This window comes from Rhincodon typus, chromosome 42, assembly GCF_021869965.1.
Source record: "Rhincodon typus isolate 14 chromosome 42, sRhiTyp1.1, whole genome shotgun sequence".
NCBI lineage: Eukaryota > Metazoa > Chordata > Chondrichthyes > Orectolobiformes > Rhincodontidae > Rhincodon > Rhincodon typus.
In genome coordinates this window covers 3779988-3801944 of record NC_063373.1, presented here as the reverse complement: position 1 = coordinate 3801944, position 21957 = coordinate 3779988, and the positions used below count along the sequence as shown (strand labels likewise).

The 21957-nt window shown below is 40.1% G+C and overlaps 1 gene segment (V, D, J or C); it reads left to right on the top strand.

Moving 5' to 3' along the window:
* The first annotated feature begins 1952 nt into the window (after positions 1-1952).
* On the top strand, positions 1953-21153 carry LOC109933955. The segment is given in 8 exon segments: positions 1953-2001; positions 2127-2486; positions 10484-10780; positions 14610-14924; positions 16835-17143; positions 17582-17911; positions 20786-20913; positions 21045-21153. Coding segments are annotated over 8 exon segments (1797 nt in total).
* Positions 21154-21957: the final 804 nt, after the last annotated feature.

Below are 21957 nucleotides of genomic sequence, written 5' to 3'. Positions count from 1 at the left end.
TATCTATCTATCTATCTATCTATCTATCTATCTATCTATCTATCTATCTATCTATCTATCTATCTATCTATCTATCTATCTATCTATCTATCTATCTATCTATCTATCCGTCCATCTATCCATCTATCTATCTCAAAATTATAATGTGCTGTCGCGATCCTCCAGTGAAATGTTGGTGTTTGCATAGTGTCTGAAACTCTGCAAATATTTCCTTTCACGAGAGAAAGGACCAGCTCCAAAAGTTACAGAACTGAAAAAATAAAACTTTCTCCAGCATTGTTGGTGGGTATACTTGTCTACGCTGAGGCGATGGTTATGGTTTGAAATTAGCTTTCTGCCAAGCAGTCAACCGTGAGGAAAAATACCTTTGATTTACTGCTGAAACTCCCAATGCTTCTGGGTAAATGACACCTTGAACTCCAGGATCTTTTCTGCAGTCGGCTTGAATGCTACAACGTATTGCGTCTGGTAGCTTAAAGGGCATATGAATTAACTAAAATAAAATTTCACCAAACAAACTGCAATTTTTCCAATTACACACAAAGGACACATGTCACTTAGCACTTCTTTTTAAAAAAAGTCGCTGAATACAGTGTTCACTTTGTGACTGTCTGAAAGCTGGAAATTTACTGTACTCCAGTAATTTCTATTACTTCCAAATAAAGGTCATTCTAGTTAGTTTAACCTGTTTATTAATTATTTTTAAAGCTCCAGAATGCGAAGTCATTGGGTCCAAACTCGCATTGCAGTTACATTTGTTATCATCTCAAAGTAAATTTACAAACTTTAATTAGATCGAACTCACGTAGCTTCTGGCACCATTCTCTGATCAATGCATCTCATTTAAACTGTGTGGGTCCTTTATACATGGCTGTCATTGGCGTAAAGTTCCGTTTAATTTCTGCTAATATCTATTATTTAACAAACCCTGTAATAGCTACCAATGAACAGAGTAATGTCCTCTTCATGGAGATAGCAAGAACTGCAGATGCTGGAGTCAGAGTCAAAACAGCGTGGAGCTGGAGGAACACTGCAGGCCAGGCAGCATCAGAGGAGTAGGAAATTCGACGTTTCGGGTCGGGACCCTTCTTCAGAACTGGATGTTGAGGAGATCTTTTCTTTGTTTTTGCTTTTTGCTTATCGATTCGCTTGCTCTGATTCACTAGTTTCCATTTCAAAAGTTTATCCGAGGGTTATATTTCACTGTTAACTCACTATTTGTTTATCAGGCATGCATTTTTCTTTTACAGTACATTTTTAAATGATTATGTTCAGGCAGACCAATTTGAAAAATACGCTAGGGGAGACATTATTCAAAGTAAGAAGGTTCTACTTATCACACGGTTCAAACTGTTTCGCCACATACATCCATATTCTAAACATAATCGCATTGGACATGCTCCGTATTAAGTTGCTTAAATTGAATTTAGAAAAGCCTGTTATGAATCATACGCTATTTTGTTGTGTGACAGCCATTTGGAGTTTCTTCAAAAAAGTCAGTAATTTGATTGGCTGATAATAGTATTGAACTTTTTTAGTTTTATCTGCTTGTCAATGAATGTCAAGAAATAAAGGGAGTTAATTTGTTCTTTTTTATTATTATAAATAAAATATTGAAAACTATTATCTGAACAATACCTCAAGCTGTTCAATTGTACTTACACCATTAAAAATATGGGAATACATTCAGTCAAGATATCTAGCAAAACAAAATCCCAACACGGAAAAATGTCCACGTTTAAGAATAACCTCGTGTAAATATACGAGCCCATCTGTGGAAGTTGGAACGAAAATTCACGCACAGCCTCCAGCAGGCAACCAACAGGCGGAATTTGTAAGCCTGCCCCTTCTGATGGGCATATAAATTCTGGTCACTGGACCGTAATTCAACACTCCTAGATCTGATTTGCTTCCAAAGATCTTGACAGAACCCTTTTCCGCAAGTTATCAGAATGATTACGTCGACATTTTTTCTCAGTTTGTTGCTGACGTTCTTACCCTGTGAGTGCTTATTCTTCAAGTCTCTCTTTGTTACTACCGCAGTCTTACTCTACCTCAGGCATGTAAAAGATTCAGGAATCATTTAATCAGCACTGATGGTCATGTTTTTGGCTTTCTTTTTAAAGGCGTCCAGTCAGATGTTATTTTGATTCAACCAGAGGCAGAGACCGGCCGCCCCGGAAGCTCCCTGAGACTGACATGTAAAGTCAGCGCGTTCGATCTTTGCAGCTTCCTGATGGATTGGGCCCGACAGGCTCCCGGGCAAAGGCTGGAGTGGTTGGTTGTCTTCGAAACAGCATTGAACAATAACTATGCGCCAGCGATTAAGGGTCGCTTTACTGCGTCCAAAGACATTTCAAACAATATCTTCACGTTGGACATGAAGAGGCTGAAGGTCGAAGACTCCGCCACCTATTACTGTGCAAGAGGCGCAGCCTGGGTACTTGGCTACTGGGGTCAAGGGACGGTAGTGACTGTGTCTGCAGGTAAGAACCTTGAACTTTCTTAGCAATATTTGTTTTAACTTTTTTTTTACCAGATGGGCATTTTGTGTGGCTGGGATACTTGAAACACCTAAAGTCTCTTAAAAAGTATGATGTATAAACAATGTTGAATGTCAGTGACACCGAACATTTGCAAATTTTATTATCGACAACAAACGTTAAGAATTTAAAAGTGTTTGAAATATTACCAAGCGTGATCAAAATATGCCGTTATTATATTACCGTTATTAATTTCTTGAATATATTCCACCTACATATAATGTTCTTACCATGATTGTATTTTCTGGTTTCGTTTATTAATTTTGTTCATGACAAGCAGGTTAGATTCGGTCTTAATTTTTTTTCTTTTTGCGGTGCTACACTTCATTCTGTTCATTTGAGTCGATGGTTTTTGATTCTCGTTCATCTCAATCTGTTGATTTGAATTGTTTTACTTGATTCTGTTCTCATTCGTATTAAGGTTTACCTCTGGTTAATTTCTATTATGAAAGTTAAATTAGAGTGAATCTGTAACATTTGACATGACGGATTGAAAAGATGTATCGCCTGGGATCAAAATCGCTGTACAGTTTATGTCTGTGCTATTTCTGACTATCTTGCCAACTGGTTTTGTCCGGTTGTAAATCGTCTGGTTTGGTGTCCTGTATCTGAGATAGTTCAATTTTATCTGGTGCTTCAAAAACACTTTTACCTGCCAGAAATATAATGTTTGATTAGGCGCCTCAGAAATGAGAGCCATGACCAAATTGTTACAATTAGAACGAACACTTCAAAAACGAAAGACAGACTGCGGGAGATAACAAGGTGTAGAGCTGGATGAACACAGCAGGCCAAGCAGCATCAGAGGAGCAGGAAGGCTGACGTTTCGGGCCTAGACCCTTCCTCATCCAGTGTTCATCCAGCTCTACACCTTGTTATCTCAGATTCTCCAGCATCTGCAGTTCCCACTATCTCTGAAACAGACTGCGGGAGTTTTGAAATCGGTTGTTAGTAATAATATATCTGCCTTGGGATTTTTTTGATTGAGCGAGGCAGAGGAAATGGCATGCTGTATATTGTATTCTTGCCTCAGTTGTGCGTGAAATGTTTGGTGGCTCAATGTAGAATCAGAAATTATTTTGCATCTTATTGTTAAAGAACCTGTCGTGGGCTGTTAGTGTTACTGGAAGCGATCAAATAATATACTTCAAAAGATTTTAATGTATTTCGTCTCAAGCGAATCTTCTGGTGCAGTACACAGGCAGTTCTATTAGAAACGGAGTTCCAGGGTTGAAATGCAGTGAGAATGAATTTACGGCAATGCAATTCCTCGTCTTTTTCCTCCATAATTCCTGTAGAGTTTGTATAATTCAGAGCGGCTATCAAAGTACACTTGGATAATTGTTGAAATGTTATTTCCATCGTGAAAACACCCTATAACTATTCCTGGCTGCTGAAAGGTGTAAATAATTAACATCGTTTATGCACTGTCAAACAGGTGGCTTGTTTAGTCCTAGATAGTGTCGAATTCATTGTATTCTGGTCTCTTGTGATGCAGTAGCAGTGTCCCTGACTTTGAGAAAAGTGGCCTGCATTCAATTCCAAGCTATTACATAGATATGTAATGCCATCTCTGAACAGGTTAATTCAGAGGGAAAAAGAACATCGAGTTCTTTGAGTGTTGTTGGAATGCTAAACGTAGAGGCCTGTGAAATCTATCAATCGTCATCCTCGTAGATGGAATTTGGGCTTGGCAATTTAATAAAAAAGAAACAATATTTGTTCATGGGATTTGGGCGTCGCTAGCTGGAGTTAATAGAGTTACACCCCACTGAAATTCCAGCGTCTAACATGTCCTTCTATCTTTCGCATTTATAACTAACCCTGAATTAATCGTCTCCCGAAGAATATTTGATAGGATAATGTTGAGCTTGTTTTATTTTATATCAGACAAGTGCTGTACCTGATCAGAAGAGTTTGACTGTTCAGTAGGATGGAGTTTCCGCTGAATCCAATACTTGCAGCAAATGGTGGCGGTGTTTCAGTTAATCTTCAGTTTATAACTCAGTTCTAAGAATCCTGTTCCAGCAGAAGTCAAGCAAACTTAATCAGAGTCTAACTTAATAGGTGTGAGTTCCCGTGCTTGAAAACATGAAAACAATTTGCTGAAGAAGGGTCACTGGACTCAAAACGTTAACCTTGCTTTCCCTCCACAGGCGCTGCCAGACCTCTTCTGCATTTTGCGTTTTTATTTCAGATTTCGAGAGCTCAGTTTTTTTTTCTTTCATTAAAATTCCTCTGTTGTCAAGTAAAACAGCCAATAAGTTGTTTGTAGAGAAAATGCGTTTTACCGAATTCGGTGATATTTAATATCAGATAATCACTGAATGTGAGTGACCTAATCTGGAGCCCTAGCTTCAGACGAAACAATATCACAAAACAACAATAACAGTCCAGAGTGTAGCGTCTGGTGTAATTGGCATTATTTTGACCACTTAAATGGAGAATGTGGATGCTACCATCCAAATATCAACAAGACTTTTAAAATAAATGTTTTCAAACATTATTTCATTGAAATATTTTAACAGAAAGTGCTCACTTGCCAGTGATATCATAACCAATACCTCAATGATAGGAAGATAGCAGCAGGAGTAAGGCACCCAGACCCTTGAGCTGTTCCACCATTTAATCAGATCTTGTTGGATCTGTGAGCTAACTCAATATGCTTGCCTTTGGCCAAAAAATATTTAACACCTTTGATTATCAAAGAAAATATATCCCAGATTTAATTATTCAATTGCACATAACAGAGCGACAAACCATTTCTGAATGACAATTCTGTGAGCACTTAAAGTGACACAATGAAGCTGTAATTAATGGCTCATGAGAATAAACTTTAAATCTCTGACAATTTCCAGTTCTAATATCACAATTAAGTTCGTCAGATCTCTTTAACTTAACATTATATTTCTTTATTCGAGACAACTATAATATGATTGCAATGCTAAAAATGAGGAAACCTTCATTCCCATTAAATAATGAAGAAATAGTTCTGTCAATTCAGTGAAAACATGGCAAAGCCGCACAGAAAGAAATCATTCAGCACGTCATCCCTGTATGGACACTGAACAAGTATATCAATATGTTTCAATTCTTCCAGTAGTTATTTGTGTCTCTGGAAAGGCATGGAGGTATCAGAATTCTTACATCTCCTTTAGAAGCAAGTAGTCATCAGCTTTCTTGAATAGCTGCAGTTCATGTGACATTAGCACGTCCACAGCGCTGTTAGAAAGTAAGTTCCATAGTTATGATCTAGAAAAAGTATAGGAAAGGCGAAATAGTTACAAGTGAAGGTCGGGTGTGATTTGGAGGAAACTTTTCAGGCGAAACACCTAGGTGTATGTGAGCCCTTGTCCTTAAAAGCAGAATTTTCGAGACGTGTTGCCGAAGGAAGATGTGAACATACAAATTAGAAGCTGATGAAGGCCTTTTGCTCCTTCTAGAATGCGAGTCCATTCATGACATCATCATAACTCTTGCTGCTCAACAGTTTTTCAAAGTCCCAATAAAATTTAACCCAATTGTTTACTGTTCAACTGAGTGTGGTGAACCTCTGGAATTCTCTGCCACAGGAAGTGGGTGAGGCCCAACACTAAATAGTTCCAAGAAGGAGTTAATTAGTTTTTTTAAGGGATGAAGGAAACAATGGGTACGTGGGATAAGGTGAACAGGGGATAATGTTCGATGATAAGTCTTGAAAATATTGAATGAAGCATGGTTAGCAAGTTTGCAATCAACCAAAATTGGTGGCATTGTGGACAGTGAAGAATGTTACCAAAAAGTATAAGGGGATCTTGATCAGCAGGAGCAATGGGCTGAGGAGTGACGGATGAAGTTTCATTTAGATGAATGCAAGGTGGTGTATTTTGACAAGACAAATCAGGGCATGCCTTAAACAGTTAATAGTAGCGAACTGGGGAGTGTTGTCGAACAGATGGAACGAGGGGTTCAGGTACATAGTTCCTTGGAAATGATGTCACAGGTAGACAGATTGATGATGAAGACGTTTGGCATGCTTGTCTTCATTGGTCAGAACGTTGAGTATAGGAGTTAGGATGGCATGTTGCAGCTGCACACGACATTGGTGTGGACACTTTTGGAGTATTGTGTTTGGTTCTTGTCGCCCTGCTGCACAAGGAATATTGTTAAATTGGAAAGAGTACAGAAACAATTTACAGGATGTTGCTGAGACTGGGGGGGCTCGAGTTATGAGGAGAGGCTGGATAGGTTGAGACTTTTTTTAAAAAATCATTTGAGCTTAGGAGGTTACATCGTGAGCTTATAGAGGTTTTTAAAATCATGAGGGGCACAGAGGTGAATAACAAATGATTTTTTCCCTCCTGTGGTAGTGGAATTCAACACGATAGGGCATAGTTTTACGTTGAGAAGGAAAGATTTAAGAGGGATCTGTGGGCAATTGTTTCACACAGATGTTGGTGGGTATGTTGAATGAACTGGCAGAGGAAGTGGTAGATGCAGACAAAGTTACAACATTTAAGTCATTTCGACAAGTACATGAACAGGTTTAGAGGGATATGTGCCCAATGAAGGCAAATGGGATCACTTTAATTTGGGAAAACTGGCCGGCATGGGTGAGTTGGACCAACTGGTCAGTTTCTGTACTGTATGACCCTATAGCTCTATGAATCTACGATGGAGCAGGCCCGAAGTTCGAAGGTGGTGAGCCGGTGAGAGGATAAAGTGTGAGCGAGCAGGATTTGATGTGTTGAGTGGCTGCTAGATGAGCTGGCATGCACATTGTTTACCAGGGTGGCTTCAAGGAAAATGATTACAGTTACATGGAGCTAGTTTAGTAGAATGGTACTTGGTAGGTGAGGGTAGTTTGAGTGGAAACGCATTAGGCGTGACATATGCCAGGCTGGTTAGTTCATGGGTCAGCAGGGTGCCAGGCTGTTTCAATGGTAGATGGTCACAGTGGCGAAGTGGCTGGTGGACATGATCTCAACATGTAATGCTTGGACTTTAGCAAAGTGGCAGGTGGCAAACGATAGATGGGAAGGTAAGTAAGATGCAATATGCACACGTTGACTTGGGTAAGATGAGAGGTAAGAGATCGAGGGCTGTGGTAATGTCCAAGGGATTTGGGTCCTGTCAGGTATTGTGAAAACAATGGTGCCAGGTCCAGTCAGGGCCAAGTACACCTTGGACCATGTGCAGGGAGGCAAGAAAGGAATTAGGTGAAAGGAGTTGAGAGTACATGTCCATCTGGAATATCGATTGTCTTGAATGTGTGGCATTGTCGTATGATGGGGTCCTGTCTTCCAGGGTGAGAGGGTATGTGGCAGGGTGGGGGTTGTCAATGTGAGTGGAATTTCAAGTCTAGACAGAGAGTGAGAGAACGGTAGTCAGTCTGAGAAATTAGAGCACTTGCTATGAACTGGGTGTCAATTTGATCTTTACTGAAGCTAAACTTGTTAATTTCTCGAATCATACCTGGGTAAATGTTCAGCTCAGTTAGCCTTAGCACTCCGAAGTCTCTGAATCTTAATGGAGGAATGCATATTTTCAGACGCCTCCAGAATTCAGATAATTGCCAATTAGAATTTTCAATTTCCAGGCAAATGGCTTGACGTCAGCTGCGACAGATATCCTCATAGACGTGGTGATTGGCGCTTGTCCGTGACACTGCAGCAACCTTCTTCCAGGAGAAAACATTCTGACTTGCATTGACAAGTGAAAATTAAGTTTTGCAACACACTTGTTCCGAGTATATTCTATCTCCAAGAAGGGTGACTTTAAATATTTCTCTTGACATTCAATGTTATTACCATTACTGAGTCCCACAAAATCAACATATTGCGAGTTGACAATGACGAAAACTGAACTGGAGTTACCACGTAAATGCTGTGGCGACGAGACCAGGTCAGAGACCAGGCATTTTGGACCGAGTAACTCCTCTCCTGTACCCATAATGCCTGCCCACCATCTACAAGGCACAAGACAGGAGGACGATGGGATACGATCCACTTGTCTAGATGAGTGTAGCTTCAATAACGGTCAAGAAACTTGACACCATTCAGCACAAAGGATTTCACTTCTTTGGCATCCCATTCATCGAGTTCAATATTCACTCCTTCACTACTAATGCAGAGTGGGACTGCTGTTAGCTCTCTCTGAATTCTTCCGCAGAAACCCAGCCAGACTCCTTCCCAGCAGATTCCGAACTCACAATCTCTACCACCGAGAAGAGTAGGGGCAGTGGATGAATGACAACATAACCAACTGCAACTTCCCCTCTATATTTAACGATATTATCGCTTCTTCACAGCTACTGGGCCAAAAGTCCTGCCACTCCCATCCTAGCAATACTGCGAGCGCGTTTGCTTTGTAAAGTCAATAATGGTGCAAGAAAGTAGCTCTCCAATTACACTCCTTGGACAATTAGCAACGGCAAAGAATGCTGCTGTAGACAGCAATGCCGACATCACGTGAACGAATATAAACAAAAAATATAGGGACCAATATTGTTTCGAACTCAGAAGTTACTTGTCATTCGTTGGTCCTATGGTGATACACGCTGAAGTCCTCACCATGAAGGCAGACAGTACCAACACCACACTCTCTGCCTCTTCCAGCTGATGCTCAAATTTGAGCAATGTTGATTTATCGGTCAATACAAGGTGGCATGGCAGGATCAGACAACAAGAAGGATGTTACCTCACCTGTTTACTTCCTCAATCCAAGACACTTCATGGAGTCAGTTGTCAGTGTTGATCACTGTCCTCGTAACTCTAGCCTGACCATCTAGCAATGTCCGCTACCTCAGGTAGATTTGTGCTGGGATAGGGTTTTTTTTTTTAAATGGTGAAACGAATGACATTTGTTGTCTTGCAATGATCCAATTTCCGTTCAGACACATCATGTTTCTGTCATTTTAGACTGGAATTACATGCAAAGGGTTCACACCGAGTCTCACAACTCAGAAAATCATAAAAGCCGCTTCATATTTTCACATCATTAGGTTTTTATGATTGGTTTTATTATCTTCCGGTAATCACGGATTACAGAGTTACTTTTGCAGTTCGGTATGTTTACATATCTTTGGATGCACGAGAAATCTGAGGTAATATGAAGTTGTAGCAGTTAATTTCAGTGAATCGGGTTACACAACAGCAACGATAGAAAGGGCAAGACAATTTATTTTCTGCATAACGTTCTTGATTGAGAAATGTAGGCATGCTGAATGAACAGTGAATCTCTGTCTCTCTCTCGCGCGCGCACTCCCCCGCCCCCAACACACACACACAAACAGAAATTGCTCGACAAACTTCAGAGTTCCTGCAGCATCTGTGGAGAGAAATCAGAGTTCTGAGGAAGGGTGACTGGACGTGAAACATTAACTCCGATTTCTCTCCATGGATAAAAATCGAAAAAACTGGGGATGATGTAAATCAAGAATGAAAACGGTTGCTATTGGAACAGCTCAGCAGGTCTGGCAGCATATGTGAAGAAAAAAAAAAAATCAGAGTTAACGTTTCGTGTCCTCAGAACTAGTTTTTGTTCTCTCCATGAATGTTGCCAGACCTGATGAGCTTCTCCAGCAATTTCTGTTTTTGTTTCTCATTTACATTAACCGCAGTTCTTTGGGTTTTATTTAGTGAAACTCTTCCGTTCTAACTTGTAATTCAATGAAAGCATCAATTGCGTTATTGGCGAAATTTTCAAACATTTGGTGGTGATGGGATCAGACTGTTCTTATTCCTTAATTATGTGATAATGGTCAAGATATAAGGCGTGTTTCAAAAGAGGGAACCGAAAGATCGTGACCAACAAATGATAGAAAACAAAAATAAGCTGAATTTATGTTGTAGATTTTAGCTGGAATTGACTGGAATAAGTTTATAGCTGCCTTACATTTGAGTAACAACTAATATCTAATTAAATGAGTCTAACTTGCTCAATCTCCCACTCTTTCCTAGCGACACCATCTTCCCCCACACTTTATGGCCTAGTCTCCTGTCAGCAACACAACACCTACGGTTCTGTCATCTATGGTTGTTTGGCGATGGACTACTCCCCTGATGTCATCACAGTGACCTGGAAGAAAGGTGGGAAGCCGATCATGACTGGATTCAAGACTTACCCATCAGTGAGAAACAAGAAGGGAACATACACCCTGGGCAGCCAGTTAACCCTCACTGAGTCAGAGGCAAAATGCGGCCAAATCAACTGTGAAGTTCGACACAGCGTGAGCGACAAGAGCACTGGAATACCATGTAAGTGACGTGGGAACTGAGATAAACAGAAATATGTGATTTACGGTATTTTAAATAAAACTTTTCACAGAGTCGCAGAGTTATGCAGCACACAAAATGGCCCTTCGGCGCATCCAGTCCATACCAATCAAAAACAACCACCCAACTATTCTAGTCCAATTTGCCAAAACTAGATCCATTGCCTTGTATAATTTGACATTTTACGTATGCGTTTAAATACTCATGACATGTTGTGAGGGTTTCAGCCTCAACATAATCTACAGGCACTGAGCTCCAATTCCATCATCCTCCAAGTGATTCCTTTCTAACCGTCCTGCCTTTACGTAAAAACTGTTCCCATTAGACATTGATCCCTCCACCAGGGGGCAAGGTTTTTTCTTGTCTATCCTCTCTGTTCCCCTCATAATTCCCTATCTCTATCATGTTCCCGCTCAGTCGCCTCTGCTCCAAGGAAAGCTCAAGTCTATCCAATCCCATTTCATAATTAAAACTCTCCAACCCGGGAAACACCCTGGTAAATCTCTTCTATGCACTCTCCAATGTAATCATTCATCTGATAACATAGATTCTGGAACTGCACACCATATTTTAATATGGCCTAATCAGCGTTTAATTAAGTTCCAGAAGTATCTCCCTACCCTTAAATTCAATACTTCGGCTAATAAAGGCAAATGTCCTACACATTTTCTTGGCATCTTTATCCACCACTGCATTTAATTCTGGTCTCCCAGCCATAGGAAAGATATTGTGAAACTTGAAATGGTTCAGGAAAGATTTACAAACGTAAGGTTGCTGGAAAAGCTCTGCAAGTCTGGCAGCATCTGTGAAGGAGAAAACCAGAGTTACCGTTTCGGGTCCGGTGACTCTTCCTCAGAACTGGTGTAAGGGTTGGATGGTTAGAGCTATAGGGAAAGGCTGAATAGGCTGGGGTTATTTTCCCTAGAACGCCAGAGGCTGAGGGGTGACCTGATAAATGTTTGTAAAGTCATGAGGGGCATGGATAGAGTCAACAGCCAAGGTCTTTTTGCCAGGTCAGGTAAATCCAAAACTAGAGAGTACAGATTTAAGGTGAGGTGGGGGGGGGGGGGGGGAGATTTAAAAGGGACCTAAACGGCAACATTTTCCACGCAGAGGATGATGTGTTTATGGAATGAGCTGCCAGACAAAGTGGTGAGGTTGCGTACAATTACATCATTTAAAAGGCATCTGGACGGGTGCATGAATGGAAGGGTTTACAGGGATATGTGCCAAATGCTGGCAAATGGGACTAGATTAATATAGGATATCTGGTCGGCACGGAGGAGTTGAACCGAAGGGTCTGTTCCATTCTGTACATCTCTACGACTCTGAGTTTATGGCAAGTCATTGTGCTATAAGGGATCAGCGGGCATGCACACCAAAGATGTTCACGCATGCCAGGGTTGCAGTATTCATAACGTTATACCTTGCAATTTTTTTTTTTCTGAACACGTGCATCACCTCACACTTATCCAAAATGATTTCCATTTGCGACTGATCAGCCTATCTGGCCACCCCCTCTTTAGCTTCCTGTGGTGTACAGCTGTCAAGCTCACTACGTACCAACTCGACAATTTTCTTTCCATCTGCGAAACTACTGGTCAACCCTCCTATATTCAAGTCTAACAGCAAGGATACAAACACTGATCCCTGTAGAACAGCGCTAAATACAGACCCTCAATTACACAAACACCTCACGACCTATGCTTCCTGCCACTCAGCCAGTTCTGGATCCAATTAGTCAAATTTCCTCAGATCCCATTGGCTCTTATCTTTGTTATCATCTACACAGCCGGTTACCTCCTCGAAAAATCCCCTTAAGTTGGTTAGACGTGACTTCCACTCAACAAAGCCATGCCAAGAATTTTTGATTAAACTCTTTCAAATGAAGATTAATTATGTTCCTCGCAAATGCTTCCAATATTTTCCCTACCACTGAGCCTAGCTTGACTATTCTGTGGTTTCATGCTTTCTGTTTTCCTCCCACTTGCTTCACGGTACCACATTGGCTGACCTACAGTCATTTGGCACATCCCCTATGGCCAGAGAGGAATTCAAAATTATTGCCAGCACCTCAACCATTTCCTCCGTTGCCTCACTTAACAACACGGGATACATTTCATCCACCCCAGAAATTTAACTACTTTTAATCCGACAAGACAACATAGAACATTGATTTATCTGTGCTAATTTCTTAAAGCAAATCACAATGTTTCTCCAGGGTTTCTATACCCACATCATCCCCTTTACTATTGAACACCGACACGATGTATTCATTTAGATCATAACCTACGCCCCGTTTCTAGACGCTGTAACACTCAATGGGTCCTATTATTTCCCTAGTTATCCTCCCATCATTAATCAACTTGCAACACAGCTCTTCGTAAACATATTTTTCATTATTGTGCCAGCCATTCTTCTTTCATGCTCTGTTGTGCTGTCTTAATTTCTCTTTTTTTTTAAACTTGCCCTTGCACATTCTGTACTATTTGAGAGCTTCTATTGTTTTGAGCCTTTGGCATATGCCATAAGCCTCCCTCTTTTCCCCTTTACCTAGCCCCGTATGTCCTTTGATATCCAGGGCTCATTGCATTTTTCTTCCCACGCTTTTTCTTTATTGGCACATGTTGGCCCCGTACTCTTTCTGTTTCCTTCTTGAATGCGTCCTACTTCTCTGATTCAGATTTACCAGTAAGTGTCGGATCCAAGTCCACTCTGGACAAATCGTACTCGACCTCATTAAAACTGGCCTTCCCACACTTCAGAATTTAGATGCAGGTCTATATCTATCTCTTTCTGGAACAATTTGAATCCAATGGATTTATGATCACTCTCTGCAAAATACTTCCCCATTGATATTTTAACCACTTGGTGGCTCCATTACCGAAAATTAAGTTCAAGTTCAGACCTCTCTTGCAGGGCCCTCTAAGTATTGTATTAAAAAGCTCTCCTCAGTGTATATTCACAATTCTGCTCCCTCTAAACACTTGAAACGATGAATGCCTCAGCCTACGTTGAAGAAGTTGAAACCCCCGAAATCATTACCCCATTAATTTACACGTTTCTGAAATTTGCCAACGTTATCTGAACACTTATATCTCTCGCACCTATACAGGAGCCAATAGTGCTTTCCTAGTAGTGTTTGCTTTATTTTGGTTTTTAAGTCCTTTACATCTGCCCTCATTTGAGGAGGTATCTACAATTTCATTCCTCTTCACTGCTGATTAATATTGTGGTTGACCCCCTCCTTCCATTTTACATCTTTCCCTGTCTCGCCTGAAGGCCATAAATCTTGGAATAATGAATCCTTCCCCTCTCTCAACATATCTCCGTGAGGTCAATTGCATCATTTCCTCATTTCTACCTTCAACTCCTCTGATTTGCTCGTCGGACTCCAACATTGCTATCTCGCTTTTGATTTCACTGACATATAATTTCCGTACCTTGTTTACTCTCTTGTTGTTTCTTCTAATTTTGAAACTTGATATCGCCCTGCTGATCTTTCTGTTTAGATCCGAGCTTCAATAGTACTCTGCACAATTATAGTCCCTGTAATATTTAGGGTAGTATCTGTTAACAACAATGAACCGTGATCGGAAACAACTGTATATTTTTTCTCAAATTCGTCAGATAATTTATATCAGAGACAGTAGGAACTGCCGATGCTGGAGAAACTGAGATAACAAGGTGTAGAGCTGGATGAACACAGCAGACCAGGCAGCATCAGAGGAGCAGGAAAACTGACGTTTCGGGTCTGGACCTTTCTTCAGAAATCAGAAATCAGATAATTTATATGATGTGTTTTCTTAAGGTTAAACAAATGCTGTCCATCCAACTCTTCTCCTAACTGTGAGTTCTAGTGAAGAAATCACAAGCAGCAAATTTGCAACCATCGTCTGTTCAATCATTGATTTCCATCCAAAGTCAATCTCCGTGAGTTGGTTGAAGAATGGGCGGCCCATGGATTCTGGCTTCTTCACGTCTCCCGCGTGTGAAGCGAATGGAAACTTCTCAGCGACCAGTCGGCTGAGAGTCCCTCTTGGTGAATGGCTCAACAGCGCAGTCTATACCTGTCAGGTCACTCATCAAGAGGTCACTCAAAGTCAAAACATCACCGCACCCCAGGGTAAGGGATACATCGCGAGATAATTACAAATCATTCCGAGCTCCGATGTGAATCAAATACACGAATCTTTCAGGCTTAGGAATTAGCACGGAGCAGGTTCTAATTTACCATCATGCCGTGTGTATCTATCTCATTTCAGACTGCATTACATTAGCATTGCTCATAATTTATCGTTGGAGCAGATCAGGAAAACATGCTATCCTGTGTGTTGAAGACATGTAGAGAGTGAGCTGGATTCACAGTGCTTTTGTTTTATAATTTGTTGACTGACCATACTTGAGAGACAGCCGGAGAGCAGAATCCATTATTGGTAACAGCCTCAAAAATAATGGGTGTGGGGGTCTGGGAGAGATCTCGTTGAAACTTAGAAAATACCGAGAGACAGAGATAGAGTGGACGTGGAGAAGATATTTTCACCAGTCTGCGAGCTTAGAACACGATGGCACAACCTCAGAAGGGAGGATCATTTCGAAGTGAGATGAAGAGGAATTGCTTCAGCCAGAGAGTGCTCACTCTATGGAACTCGTTGCTACAGAGGGCTGTGCAGGCCAATTCATTACGTGTATTGAAGACAGAGAAAGATAGACTCTTGCTTAGTGCGGGGAGCATGCAGGGGACTGGGGCTCAGAAACATATTTGCCATGATCAAATGGCGGAGCAGACTTGATTGTCCGCATAGCCTAATTCTGCTCCATTATCTTATAATCTTGTGGTCTCAAGATGAGCTTGCAGTGACCCATATTAAATAAAACAAAATGCGTTTAATTCTTTGTTGTCAGCTCAGGAATTATGTTTTGGCCTTGGGAATTGCACGACATAGATTTTATATGATATGGGGCTCTGTAACATCAATCATAATACCAGACTACAAACCAAACGAGTATTACAGTGGATTAACACAGAAAAACGTGATCTAATTGAGCTTCTGTCAGGAATTTTCTGTAAATAGTGAATGTGGCAGGAGAATAAAGTCTGGTCGGAATGCTACATTTGGGATGAATGAACTGGAAATTTGATCCAGGCTGATTAAACCTAGTTTCAGGATGGAGATGTTCACACGGTGAGTCGTGGAAGCGTGAATTTCACTAGCGCAAATTTCCATCGAGTTTGTACATTAATGAAAAACGCCCGTTTGGTTTTGTTTTTGTTCTGCGAGTAAATTAATAATTGCAGATTGGTAAATAAATTGAAAGTAGAGACCAGTCAATAACTAACTGAATGGAGGAAAACTCTTGAGAAGACACTCTATTTCCGATGCTGTTCAGTGTCTTGTTTCCAGATCTACTCCAAATTCAGTACGAGGAATAATACCTCATGACGTGTTTTAGAGAAGGATCTCACACCAATAATGCAAATTATTTTCAATCACGTTAAATCACATTGAATAGAATTTCCGTAGCCGTTCACTGCTCCTATAATATATTAAAATCTCTGCAAATACATGAAGAATAAGAGAATAATTCCGTTTAGTTACAGTTTGCCCGAAATTCGGGATTTGATTTGGCACTCAGCATAACCAGCAACATTTGCTTGTATGGTTCATGAATGAGCAGAGATTAATTTTTTTTTTTCCACAGGCATCAATAGATGGTCTTAAACGAGAGAAGGACTCTGAAAGGAAGGTTACTCCTTGGGTTATGTAAAGGTACCTTTGATGATTATTTTTACACAGGTTTCATTTGTTGCAAAGCCAATTTTCTTTAGGAATGAATGCACAGGTCATGCTAGAGGTAATCAGGAATGTGTTCACAAATCAAAATATACGAACAATAGAAAGTATCGTTTCAGCAAGTATCATTGGAAATTGCCATCTCAAAGGTGGTTTCTTTATCTTGTGCGGAAATAGCCTAAAGACTGGTGTTTTGATCCTAAAGTGGCATCTTTCAAAGTTTTTGATTTCCACTTCACAGACGTTACCGAGTGCAGTGATTTTGCAGTTAAAATACTCCCGCTGCCAACAGACCAGGTCTTACTAGAGGCGACAGTGATGTTAACTTGTGTTGTATCCAATCTTCCTTTCGGAGTCATCATCACCTGGGAACAAGAAAAGAAGACTCTGAAATCAGAGATTGCTGACCAGCCTGGAGAGCATCGTGACAGCGTGATCAGCAAATTAGACATTTCTACTCAAGCCTGGCTGAGTGGGGTTAATTTCTACTGCGTGGTGAACCATCAGAATCTACCGACTCCTCTGAGAGACTCCATCCGCAAGGAGAAAGGTGAGCGAGGAGGTGAAAGCAAAAGCATCCCATGAGTAACTTAGATCCAGTTACATCAGTATCATGCTTTGATTGGTAATGAACGAACACCGTTGGGGGCATTAATGATGCATTGCATGGCAGGATAGCTACGTCGCCTATTAAGAAAAAGATAGATTAAAGGATATTCTAACATGGCAGGAAGAAGCTTTGTTTGTGACTCAAACATCAGTAATGACAAAAGGACAGAATTTTCTCATTGTGGGTTGGAAACATGGAGGCGACTTTCGAAGTAAACTTTTTTTTTAAAATGAATAGAAAGGATAGTATTCTGCTCCCTTAGAAAATGAAAGTGAATAAATCCCAAATTAAAAATGGAATATTTTAATATTTAGTAAAATCCCAATATTGATTCTGGATTTTCAAAATTCATTTATGTTTGTTTCAAATATTTTGCAGCGACAAATCCGCTGGCGCCGTCAGTGTCTGTCCTCCTGCCACCGGCGGAAGAAATCTCCGATCAGAGTTTTGTCTCCCTCACCTGTTTAGTGAGACATTTCTCCCCCCGAGAGATCTTCATCAAGTGGACTACCAAAGACACGCTGGTGAATCCCAGTCACTACAAAAACACCGAAGTGACGACGGAGAGTGACAACACCTCCTTCTTCATATACAGCCTGTTATCCATTGCAGCGGAGGAGTGGGCCAGCGGTGCTTCTTACTCCTGTGTGGTGGGACATGAAGCGATTCCATTGAAGATCATCAACAGAACCGTTGATAAATCCAGTGGTAACCGAGCTTTGTGAACATTTCACTTGCACCGATGGACACGATTAATTCATGCCAATGAAAATCTTAAGATTACACTTAAGAGTTCAATAAAAGTAATAAAGCTTCTTTTCCCACTCCAATTGTGATTTAAGTACCCAACGTTTAATTAGTTGCTTTTCCCACTTTTACTAATGTTCAATCCGTCCAGGTGATGTCGATAATTAACAGGTCTAGGGACTCGTGACTGTGCGATCAATGCTCTCTGTTCAGACAAAACTTGGGTCTGAGACAGAGTGAAGCTCACTCTCTGCAAGATTTCGCAAAGTACCTTCTCCATCTTAAATCCCACTCAGACTAAATCTGACAATATCCACTTTATGACAAATGATCACCACGAACATTGATCTTGATGTTCCTGATTCCCCAATTGCCCATTCCCACAAAATTCATGTCAGCTTTAAACTGGCGCTTTGCATCAAATGGGAGTAGAAACTTAACAGATTTTTAAAATTATTTTTGACTGAGGCATACAAACAGGAAAGAAAAGCTATGGCCACCAATCGCAAAGAGTGCAGAGCAACTTGAAGTTAACCTTTGTTTCTGCGGAACTGCCAGGGATCTGGCATCAGGGCAGTCGTTGAAAGAACGTATCTTCAGTTCCATTCCAAAGAAAACCGGAAGAAGTTTTGCTATTGTTGAGCAGAGGGACATAAGAGAGGAACGATTGACGGACTGTACTGTGACTCCCCGTGTAGAGTTTTCACGTTAAAGGCCCTCTGTAATGTGAAATATTTGTCGACAGGAACAGTCAGCTTTCTGCTTGCTGTCTGAAGATTTAAACTTTCCATGCAAAATGATGCCTTTGAAGCATATTGGACTGCTAGTATTCCACCGTTTTGTCTCAGTTTTGTGGAACTCATGGGATGGATTCTGGTATTCGAACACCTGACATCATTTTGTTTTACGTAAAGAACACTTGCAGATATTTTCTAATCAACGTACTCAGAAATGTTATTATACATCTCTGGAGCAGTGGGCATTTGACGTCAGGCCTCTTGTCTCAAAGACAGAAATTCTATCACTGCATCAAAAGAGTCTTTCACAAAACGCTTATTTCTCCATGATGGCGAGAAATGTTCCCTACACCATCAATGTTGACAAAATTGAACAGAGTCTGGTGTAAGATCAACACACAGATACAGACACGTTCACAAACACACGCATAAAGACACAATTATACAGGCGCTCACCTAAAGGAACATTCATATGTGCACACACGCTTGCACCCACAGAGACACACATGCATAATGTACATGAGCAGTGATATAAACACTTACAAAACGCATATACACAGAAAGAGATACGCAAACAAATGAACAGGAGTACCCACAGGTAATCATGAAAATCACAGACACACATTAACCCACAAATGGACAGGAATACTTGTACGTTCATACACCGTAATACATGGAGACATAAGTGCATAAACACATAGATACAACATCCGAGAAATGACCTCCTACACGTATACTCACACCGGCACATATGAGCACAGAGATAAATATTAATCTCATTATTATCCCAATTTCACAAACATAGACATATGAGAACAGAGGAAGCTTAATTACTTATTTTAAACCACATTCATTAGCACATATATATGGGCACGGTTACATCAAGTTCAGAATCTCACAGACCGTCACACATGTGCATAGGCCGACAGATCATTGGGCATTTGCAAGAATTATGACACAAGTATCAGCAAACATTTACACGTAAGTACACAAACAAGAGTTGGTTTGGTATATATAGACGCACAAGTAGACATTATCACAAAAATATAAACATCTCTCAAAACATAAGTTTGTATTCTAATATAACACATTCATGGAGCACAAACATGCAAAAAAAAACTCGACAGAGATAAGATCGGAAATAGACACTTTAACACATAGTTTAGATGGCATAAATGCAAAAAAATACACACATTCACAAAAGCACTAAAACATTGTCATAGACATCAACAAATAAAATGGTATATTAACATAATGATGCTTGCACATTTTGAAATGAACAAAATTTACATACACAAGCATAACCATGTAAATGAACAAAAACCGAAAGTACCGCGGATGCTGTAAATCAGAAATAAAAACAAAGTTGTTGGAAAACCTCAGCAGGTCTGGCAGCATCTGTGAAGGCAAAAAACAGAATGAACACATCAGAAGTAAAGGAACGTGGATATGTTTCATGATGCACAAACTCCAACATGGACACGTACGAAGTAAAAGACACTCATAACCACATACCGAAACACTAAAAGAAAACATACGCACCAAGATATGAACAGAAATAAATTAAGGGATATATGCACAAAACGTAATTCCTAACTCATACAGTTTCTACAAACAAAAATATGAAGCAAAGTCCTTACTGTGGATCTAATTTATATTCGTGATTTCCAAGAAATCGGTCACAAATAAATGAAGAAGATGAACAATTTGAACTTTTATCCAATGACGACCACAATTTTCAACTAAACAGAGGTCGTAGCCTATATTTAAAATATAATGATATAATTAATATAATCGTTCCCAATGAGTATTCCGCAAAAGATAAACGTGATAACATTCTCCAATAATAGATTAAATGATGAAATATTTCAAAATATTCTCACACTTATATTAAAGGAAGAAAATGCTCAGTTAGTATTAGCAAGTTAGTACTGAGACTCACTAACGCAATAATAGATACAGATCGAGAGTCAAATTTGAGAACAACCTGACGGCTTGAAGAAGATGTAACGGTCCCTGATTCCAGTACTTAGATACAGATATGTCGGACTGGATCAATAAAGTATCTAAATACGTTCTCTCGTCTTTATATTCGTAGATTCGATAGATCGCACTTGGATTGAAAACTATGAGAACGATTACAGCAACATCAGGAAAACTGCTTCCACATTCATCACCCTGTTCTTCCTGAGTATTTTCTACAGCGCTGCCGTCACTCTGGTGAAGGTGAGAACAATGAAGTCATTCGCACTTCAAACAGACAAATAAGACTTGTGAAATCTCTAATGGTGTCATTGAATAAAAATTAAAACCTGAAAGCCTCTGATCATAATCGTTAATTTGTCCCTCTTTTCTAGGTCAAGTGAATGAATTTTGGACACCTTAGATTTTCTTCATCTGTTTATAGAGGCCCTTGAATTCAAAATCTACAATCTGTCATTTTGCTGATTCCAACAGTGAGGTAACTTGAGTTTATGAGCGTGTAGCTGAGAAAATAATTGATGGGTTTTCCATTTTAATTTGTTTGATGTCGTTGAGATAATTGTGGTTGGAATACTTTGTAGCTTCCCAATTGTTTGATATCCATTTGTAATTTTCTTTCAGAATGGTTGCCTAACCTTTATGTTGAGCCCGTATTTTCTCTTCCTCGAGTCTGTTACAGATGTGTATAAAATTCACAACTCACAGCACATGCGATCTCATCTCAATGTGGCATTCAGTCATTATATTCACTTCTATTAACTTTAACATAAACCATTCGATAAAAATGCCGTCTGAAATAGTTAATAAATTTTGAATGAATATGCACTAACACTGAGTTTGTTTAATTCTTTCTTCAAAGCCCATCGGTAATGATACATTTTCCCAAGTTGACGCGTCCTGCTCCCTTCCCAGCCAAATACTGTTCTCTGGTTATGTTTGGCTGTATTTCATCCAGTCATTTAGGTTAATGCTGCGCCACCTTCGGTTGACTAATGTAAATCCATCTTTCACTCGGTATGTCTTATGGAACACTCCAGAGGCAGAATGATAAGAGCGCAAGAAGGCCCTCGGTGTTTCTTCTTATGCGCAGAGTGTCTCGGCTTCGGGTGAACTAATTATTAACATCAGGAACGTTGCTGCACTAAAAACCTATAAAAGGCAGGCAATGGAGTTAAGAAGCTTCCTCTGTCTAAATTAAAAATACAACCAATGTCGGTACAGCCTGGCTTAGTATTGTTTAAAGCTCCAATAAAATATCCGATTAAACATTCATCAGCCAAAAAATGT